The sequence below is a fragment of the Haplochromis burtoni genome, unplaced genomic scaffold (assembly GCF_018398535.1).
Source record: "Haplochromis burtoni strain Fernald_Lab_line unplaced genomic scaffold, NCSU_Asbu1 Contig_100, whole genome shotgun sequence".
In the NCBI taxonomy this organism is placed as follows: Eukaryota; Metazoa; Chordata; class Actinopteri; order Cichliformes; family Cichlidae; genus Haplochromis; species Haplochromis burtoni.
The window spans coordinates 2,009,538-2,018,590 of record NW_024582461.1 but is presented as its reverse complement, the minus strand read 5'-3'; the positions used below and the strand labels follow the sequence as shown (position 1 = coordinate 2,018,590).

The window sequence follows — 9,053 nt, the reverse complement described above, 5'->3', positions numbered from 1 at the left end:
CAAGCAATGTCACTCACTCTCTAATGTGGTTTTAAAATACGATTTTTTTGTTGTTGTTGTTTATTTATTTTAAAACGTTTGCAGGTTTCGCGGACTTTGCCGCTTGCCTCATCTCCACCTTCCACAGAAAGGAGATTTTTGATGACTCAAGAGTCTTGAACAAAGGACACTTTGGCTACTGTTTCATCCTGGCGTGGCTGTGCGTCCCCTTGCTTCTCGTGAGTGGAGTCCTGTACATCCACCTGCGCAAGAAGCAGTGAGCCAACAAGAAGCTGAAGCGAAGGCACCTTATTCAGAGACCTTATCTGTCTCTCTCTGTCTTTCTCTTTCTGACCCTCCAGTTAAGAGTATAAGCACACATGATGAGGAAATAAGATGACTGAGAATGAAGTGCATCTTTAAATGCCACAGCTCAGTTTTCTTATTCCTGCTTCCAGGGAATTCAAAGTTACTACAGAATAATTGAGTGAGCAAATATATGTATAAATTTATGTGTTTAATGTTTATATATATTTTTTATGCAATGAGAAAATGCACTCATTAAAAGGTCATGCATTCAGAGCTGGGCTAAAGAGCATTCCTGTGTTTTAAAGGGTTCAGTCTGTGTGGGCTTTCCTTTGTTTCTCAGTAAGTGCTTTGTAAAGCAGAGGAGGTTTAATCTAACGACATAACACTGTGGCTGCAAAAATGCTGCTCCCTCTTTGTCATTCAATCGCTCACCAATTTGTGGCATTCGCTGTTTATCTTTTCAAAGCAACCTCAGGACATTTTCAACGGAACAGCAGAACAGAAGAGGGGGGAAAAAATCAGTGATAACTCCCGCGTGCTTTAGAAACACAAACAGCTTCGTTAAAGCACTTCCAAAGAAATCAAAATGAAACAGCTTACAGATTGCACCTATCACCGTTTGATGCAGAGCTAGATACAGTATTACACGTTACCCGTAAACTTACCCGTCAGGCTGGACCGGTCCCAGAAAAAAAACACTGCGTGGCGCACGACAGCTTCTCAGATAAAGCATGCATGGCACTATAATCCACTACACGCCTCACACACAGGTATATGCATCTTCTTTACAATCGGAAACCGGCGATATATGCTGTGAAGACAGAGGGGATAAAGTAGAGTCATGCCAGGGCGTCTGTGATCTGAAGCGATCCGTCAGCTCCGCAGTATGTCTGGAATCTGGGAATGGTGTCAGCAACAAGGAGTGGAAGCCTTTAATGAAATTAGATAACAGGTGGGTGAGGTGACACACACAGAAGAATCACAGCTGCTCTCAGCTTACGTATCGTATCACACTTGAGCCAAAGAGATCAAACTGCCCAGGAGGTGAGTTTCACAAAGTGCTGATTTAGTCATCAAACAGTTCAACCTATTTTATTTTTTGGTTGTTTTAGGGGACAAAATCATAGAGTCCGACTGCAAGCGAGGACAAGATATCTCTGAACTGCCATAAATGGAAATAGCGAGTTGTTTTTTTTCTGGAGGAGTGAATGAAAATCTCAGCTTTTCTTGATTGGAGAGCGACATGAGTTGAGTTTCATTGCTTTAAAAAAGTAAACGCTTATTGCCGGGAAAGACTACAGTCATGTCAAACAACGAGGAGAGTCTGGATGAGGATACAGTTTTCCTGCCGGTGGATGAGTCCTCCCCGGAGTTCATCTATAGTGAGAGGGAGAGAGAAGCAGTGGAGAAGCTGCTGAGCGCTGGACCAGAGGCTTTCTACTCAGTCGTCAAAGAGCTCCCCGACTGCTTCTTATCCTCTGAAGAGGTCAGCCAGTTTAAAAGCTGGGTTCAGAGCTACTCTTTCAACGATCCGCGGCTACAACATGAGAATGGAGCAGAGAGCATGGCAGAGATGGAGGACTTCTGTTCCAGTTACTTTCCCTGCCACTCGGACGTGCCAGTCCCGGGCCTGGAGTTGGGCTGGCCTCATAAAACCCCCTGGTCGGTAACGGCAAGTGTCACAGTCCACACCAGCCCTCCTGCAGAAGGGGAACCTTCAGTCAGAGAGGTGATCAGACGGCAGTTACAAAGAGCCAGACAGGTACGCAAATTTCAGCTGGATTCATTATTTTCACGAATAGAAACAGCTTATGTTTTCATATGAAGTACATAAAGTCAGGATATCTAAAAGGAAATTAGTTATATGCTTAGACCCTGATGAAGACGCCTGTGTTTGTTTTGCTTGCTAAATTTCTCCTAGAGTTAAATATTTTTATGTTGTTGGGGGTTTTTTTGCACTCCTGAAGATTTCCCGTAGAGAAAGCCTTAGAGGCAGCACTTCCTCTAAAGAACTCTTTTTGTTGTTAGGCATTTCTCTGATAATTAACCATCAAATTTTAACTTTTAGCCATTATGATTTCATCATTTCTTTTTGTTATGATTGTATTCTTATGATAGGCCTGAACACTGAAAGAAGTGGGCTTTAGTTAAAAATGCAGGCTAAATTATATACATGCATATTTTCACGTCATTCAGGTAATTGCCATCGTGATAGACAGACTGACAGATAGTGCAATAATTGGAGATTTACACAGTGCTGCCTCTCGGGGTGTCCCTGTCTACATCATCCTGAACCAAAGGTCCATTCAGGAGAAGTTCTCGTCCAACAGGCTCTGGCATCCAGTGAGTCAACACATACAAATCAGCACACACCTAGCAGCCATCCTTCACACATGGCAGTAAATAAAACAAAGATTTTAGTTGGACACAGCAGCGCATTGTGGAATGGGATATTTTCATTTGCTATCCTGGTCTTAACATGTGCAACAAAGTCTTGTTGTGCTCAATGTGGTGGCAAATTTGTTTAAGCTGAAAAAGAATGAAACTAAAAACACTTCCCATATGTCCCATGCTACTGTAGTGACATCTATAAGCACACATTTGTTCCCAAAGTCTAGTTTTTGTATTTATTTAAGTTAAAAATGCTTTTCAAATGTAGTTTTATTGCTTTAGTTCAGTTTGAGTTACTTGACTCTGTGCACATATGTTGGAACTCAAACTGCAAGTCTTGTCTTTTTGCTTTGACAAGCTGATGGTAGGAATGTAGCAGAGAATCGGCCACACAGCTAAACTGGTTGCACAGCATTCAATGGAGTTTGTATTGCTTTCAAGCAAAGACAGCATTCTCATTAGAGCTGCTCATGAAATAGATGAACAGAAGGTAAAATCAGGGCAGAATTCTGCCATACTTGGATAGAATGCTGAATTAAAACCCTGTTTACACTTATATCCAATCCTTTCCACAAAATCAATTGAAATCCAAGTGTAAACGCAGTCGTACCTGTTACATGCACTTTTAGACATTCTTTCATGTGTCCTCAGCGGATCAAGCCTACACTCCTTTGCATTGATTATATCACCTTGAAACCTAAAGTACCACTTAATCATATCAAGATCATGGTCTTGTTTGTACCTACAGTACTTACAGCGTTACACACCAATGTGACAATTCAGCTTTTGGCACTGTCACAGGTTTTAGTGTAATGCAATGCTGAGTTTAAACCTTGTGTTTTGACAGAACATACGGGTCCGAGCTCTTGGTGGGAGAAGTTTTGGTTTGAGGGATGGAAGAAAGCTGGTTGGGGAAATGAATGAGAAATTCATTCTGGTGGATTTAGACACAGTGATCCACGGCAGCTACAGGTAAACAGATTTGGCTTCCACCTGCTTGTCTTTGTATGTGAGGCGTAAATGCTTGAAAGTGACTCAAAACATTGTTGCTGAATTCTGCAGCTTCACCTGGACTGATACCCACCTGCACCGGCAGCTGATCACCGTCCTGAGGGGATCGGCTGTTGATGCATTTGACCGGGAGTTCAGGATTTTGTATGCTAGTTCACTCCCAGTTCTTTCCACTGCAACCCATGTGAACCAAAACCATCAGCTTAAAGACATTTCAGCTGTCAGACTTCTGAAAAGGATCTCTGTTGACCCCGATATCACCGACCCTCCCTCCCCACGTGCTGTTTCCCCTCTGGACTGGGATAAGATGGGAGTTTTTTCAGAAGAAAGCAGCTTGCCAACCAGTCCTCTGTATCTTCATGGGGAAGTGGTGAAGCTGGAGATGTCGCTACAGAACAGCATGCAGTTAGATAAAAACACACCTTTAATGGATGGATTTACTAACAACCAAAACCATCTTGAGGATAAAAGAAGGTAGTGTATCTGAATTAGTCTCCACATCATCATCAGTCCTTGAATAAATATGTCAGAATACAGCAGACATATTTAAAATTCTCATGGCCAGAATTTATTCTGTCCTTTAACCAAACCTGTAGCTGATCTTCTTGCTTCTTGCTTCTTGCTTTTACCTGCCATCCCTTTTGTATTATTCTCTGAGTAATTTCCAGAATAGCAAACTGGATATTTTCAATATTTTGTGCTGCAGGATGTTTTTTTCAGATTTTTGTGTCTGACAGATTCAAAGAAAACTTCTCTCCAGTGGAAACTGAAGTTGTTAAAAACTCAACTTTCAAGTGAGTCTTATTAAAAGCTATGTTATGATTTGAACTACTAGCTCTATGTGTTTTCCATGTCGATGATTTACACAAACATTAGGGATCTTGATTATGCTCATAGGAACAGAGAGCCTTTGACAGCAGAGCCAGCTACTTCAGAGAGAACGAAAAGGTGAAATCAATAAGACACCAAAAAAAAGAGAATTATTTTTAGACTGTCATTTTCAAATATATGTATATTTTCACCATGTTATTGAAGATTTTTTAATTCGACAGGATCACAGACAGCCTTTCTCCAGTGGCAACTGACATGGAGAAATCCACTTTCCAGTGAGTCTTATGTAATGATTCAAACTATTCGATTTTTTTTTTCCATGTCAATGTTTTACACAAACTTTTGGGATCTTGACTATTTTCATAGGCGCAGAGAGTCCTTATCAACCCAGCCGGATACTTCAGACAGAACAAAAAGGTAAGATCAACAAGATACAGCTTAGTTTTTTTAAAATTGATTGTCCAAATTTATCTATTTGTAAATATTTTAGGATGTTTTTACAGATTTTTGTGTTTGACAGGGTCAAAGACAAAATCTCTCCGGTGGCAACTGATGTCATAGAAAAATCAACTTTCAAGTGAGTCTTGTTATTAGCTGTGGTATGACTGAGATTATTAGGGGTCTGTTTTTTCCAGGCTGAGGATATTTGGGATCTTATTTGTTTTCACAGGAACAGAGAGCCCGTATCAACTCAGCCAGCTACTTCAGACAGAGTAAAAAAGTAAGATCAACATGATATATGGAAAAATAATTATTAATTTTAAAATGTCACGTCCAAATATATCTATATTTTGAGGACGTTCTTACAGATTTATGTATTTGTCAGGTTATCTGAAAGCATGTCTCCTGTTGCAACTGACATAGAAAAATCAGCTGTTTTCAAGTGAGCGTTATTATGAGCTATGCTATTATTAAGACTATTAGCTCGTTTGCACAAACATTTAAGATCTTGATTATTTATTAGGAGCAGAGAGTCTTTATTGACTCAGCCGGATACTTCAGACAGAAGAAAAAGGTGAGATCAACAAGATACAAGTTTTTTCTTTGGCAATTTCTTGTCCAAATGTATCTATTTGTATATGTTTGTAGGATGTTTTTACAGATATTTGTATTTGATAGGGTCAACGACAATCTGCCTCCAGAGTCAAGTGATGTCATAGAAAAATTACTTTTCAAGTAAGTCCTATTATTAGCTATGCTATGATTAAGACAATTAGTTGTCTCTGTTCTTTCCATGATCTTGATCTTGGTCTTGATTTAGGAGCAGGGAGTCCTCATCAGCACAGCCAGCTCCTTTAGAAAGAACAAAAAGGTAAGATGTCATGTCCAAATATCTGGCACCAAAATAAGTTATTGAAATAATTGTATAAATAATAATTTAATGTCCAAATTGTGTATTTTGGAGATTATATTGTACCGTACTCTATTGTATCCAGCACATTTGTGGCTTATTGAGAAAAGCTGGTCATAAGCATTTTAACTGTACCTACTTTAAAATAATGCCAGATTTTTCTTCTGTGTGTATGTGTGTGTGTGTTGGTATGATTGTTTTTTTTAAATTACTTTTCTATCCTTTTATATTCAAATGACATGCTCACACAAGGAAACCTTTTTTTTTTAAAGGATAAAGCCCAGCGATTATAATTTAGCTTTCCTTTTGCATATTTATTCAGAGTTGTTTCATTTTCAAATGGTCTAAAATGTCTAAAATAAAGTTTGTCACTTTTTATTCCTACTGGATGGAGTGCAGCATGGAGAGAGACACTTCCAGGCACCACCCATCAGAGAGGAGCACGACTTTATATACCAGAAATACATCTAGATATGATGACAAAGCAAACGAGGAAACATACAGGCGTTACTCTTTTCAAGCAAGAAGGTACTCTATTAAAGAAGAGGAGAGTAAAACAGATGATATTGCAAAAAAAATGGTGAACAAGCCATCTTCTAGAGTAAGTAACCTGCTTTTGCTTTCAAAACACTCAATCTCATCTTGATATGGAGCTCCTAGAAAAGCTAAGATGTATTTCTCTCCTGTCAGAAGCCGATAATCTTGAGCATGCACAGGGAGGATAACTTCAGCGCTCTGAGCGACATCATGAGGAAAATTCCACATACCAGTTCAGGACTGCTTAAGAGAGAATCAAAGAGTATACATACCCAGTCCATGTGGGATCTGAGCAAGGAAGACGCAGCTACAAGTCATGAAAAGAAAAGAGTCTCAGTGCCAAGATATACCAGGCCCACTGTAAGTGTGCAGATTCAACTAACTAACTAACTAACTAACTAACTAACTAACTAACTAACTAACTAACTAACTAACTAACTAACTAACTAACTAACTAACTAACTAAAGGACTTAGAGACTTAGAGAGATATTTATTGAGGCTCTCCCTTTTCTCTCTGTGTTCTCCTTTTTTCTTCCCCCTTAATCCCTGTGAGGGGTTATGTCACATTGCTGCCTCTCCCTGCGCCTGGATTGGCCGGGAGTTACTTCCTGTTAAAAGGAAGAATCCTCCTAGTGCTGCTCATCGGAGATAAATTGAAAGTTTGGGGTTTTACTTACACTGCAGTGCATTTAGCTCACAATATAAAGAACCTCGTTATTGTGATTTGGGACTATAGAAATAAACCTGAAATTAAGTCAGTTGTCACTCCACAAAAACATAACAGTGGCCTTTTGCAAATATCTCTTCTCCTCAGTATTAAAAGTTATCATCTTAGAACTCTGAAGTAAGTAATAAGAAGCCAAAAAAAAGAAAAAAAATATTTTTAGTGAAATTTCCCTTTTAGTAAAATCCATGTGTTTGAATCATTGCAAACAAAAGATAAACATACGTGTAGAAAGTACAAATTAGCAAAGGATTTTCTGCCTTTTTGGCTGGTGACCCCTAAAAACTACAATCAAATTTTTTTTTAAAAGTTATTGTCTGAATGAGTGAAATCACATGTAATTTATTTTTCAAATATTTTAGAAGCGACAAGAATCATTTCTACTGTTTTAGAGTAAAAAAAAAGAAAAGAAACTAAGTAGTCTGTTTTATCTCTGTAATTACCCTCAGGTTGAAAAGCAAAGGTAGCATTAACTTTAAATTCACTCATATGGGAGAAGTATATAACTATAGTGCCATAGTGCCAATATCTGATACTCTTTTTCTGTTTCCCTGACAGTATGAGCCATCTTACATAACACCTGGTCTTACCCTGATGGAAAAGAGGAACGACAAAGCGAGGTCCACATTAATGCCCACAGAGAGGCCTCGCAGTTACACTTTTCTCGGTGTGGACTCGGGAAGGAAGAAAGGAGGAGCGGGAGAAAACCATGAGTGATATACTGTGAACACGTTCTGTCACAAAGCAAAGAAACCGGCTGGCAGTGGATATTTTACGACATCTGCAGTGTTAACTACTTAAAGTATAAGCCAAAGCAGGCAGAGACTGTAATGAAAAGCATTAGCAACAGGCACATGGATAACAGGCATTATGGATACGATGTTTTACATGTACGGTGACTTACATGTAAAATAGTCATATTGTTGCTGCTCACCAGGAAAAATATCAACTCTGTTATTTGCTAAACATCTTTTTTGATTAAAATGTTCATAGAAGGGACTTCACTGAGCCCCTTGGGGGGTTTAGATCTTTGATGATGAATTGATAATGACTTCATTAGTTACACTTTGCTGGTACCTTTACCTCCAGAACTGCCTCAATTCTTCAAGACACAGATTCAACAAGGTGCTGGAAACACTCCTCAGAGATTTTGGTCCATATTGAGATTACATCATCACATGGCTGCTGATATTTGGTGACTGTGGAGGATGTCTGAAAACAGTGAACTCACTGTCATGTTCATAAAAGAAGTTTGAGAAACACAAGTTTGAAAGCCAAATGTTGCAGCAGAAATCGAGACTTATCAATTGTCCTGTTCTTACCTGACAGGAGTCACCATGTGTGGTCTTCTGCTGCTATAGCTCATGTATAACGTAGCACAGAAAACATTGCGGTTAAATATTGAATATATTTATTTGCCTTTCAAAAAAATATAGTGAAATGTATTGTAATTTTACATCATCAAATAATTTAGTTTTTCCTGTTTTTTGTGGGGGGGGGGGGTTTACTGTTTTACTATTTGAAGTTACTGTTAATTCTATGGTGAAAATCACAGTTAGAATGTGAAATTAAATTCTGTTTTATCACTTTTCATATTTTAACAATGCCAACTTGGCAGACTAAACCTGTTTTGTGTAATCTGGGCCTCCTCATCTACAAATGATGTTACCAAAAAATATCCAGTTTAACTGTCATACTGCTTATACTGGCCTTCGACTTCTACCTCTACTGTTGTAAAGTACATTTTCAGATCTTTCAGTTATTCTAGCAAGGAGAGAAAATAAACATCCATCCATCCATTTTTCCTCTTATCCAATTTAGTGTCCCGTGTAAGCTGGAGTGTATCTCAGTTCTGTTAGGTGAAGATTTATTGTGTGTGTGTGTGTGTGTGTGTGTGTGTGTGTGTGTGTGTGTGTGTG

At 38.8% G+C, this 9,053-nt stretch overlaps 2 protein-coding genes across 4 annotated transcripts in view; both read left to right on the top strand.

Moving 5' to 3' along the window:
- The window catches only part of emp3a (epithelial membrane protein 3a), a 3,648-nt gene extending 3,086 nt beyond the window's left edge, over window positions 1–562 (top strand). Inside the window, exon 5 of the mRNA XM_005927379.3 lies at window positions 85–562. Coding sequence (XP_005927441.1) covers window positions 85–260 — 176 coding nt within the window. The 3' untranslated portion in view covers window positions 261–562. The remainder of the gene's footprint in view (window positions 1–84) is intronic.
- A 54-nt stretch (window positions 563–616) lies between these two features.
- On the top strand, window positions 617–8,933 carry fam83e (family with sequence similarity 83 member E). 3 transcript variants are annotated; one of them, XM_005927376.3, is made up of 18 exons: window positions 619–1,240; window positions 1,401–2,050; window positions 2,485–2,631; window positions 3,527–3,651; window positions 3,742–4,164; window positions 4,428–4,484; window positions 4,567–4,638; window positions 4,743–4,796; window positions 4,888–4,938; window positions 5,042–5,098; window positions 5,192–5,242; window positions 5,348–5,404; window positions 5,486–5,536; window positions 5,641–5,697; window positions 5,783–5,833; window positions 6,272–6,473; window positions 6,563–6,769; window positions 7,693–8,933. In XM_005927376.3, the coding sequence occupies exons 2-18, from the start codon at window positions 1,592–1,594 to the stop codon at window positions 7,849–7,851; spliced, it is 2,280 nt and encodes a 759-aa protein (XP_005927438.1). In that variant the 5' UTR covers window positions 619–1,240; window positions 1,401–1,591; the 3' UTR covers window positions 7,852–8,933. The 3 variants fall into 3 exon arrangements, with proteins under 3 accessions (XP_042079020.1, XP_005927438.1, XP_042079019.1); XM_042223085.1 differs by having other exon boundaries at window positions 621–1,240; window positions 4,588–4,638; XM_042223086.1 differs by lacking the exon at window positions 5,348–5,404 and having other exon boundaries at window positions 617–1,240.
- Window positions 8,934–9,053: the final 120 nt, after the last annotated feature.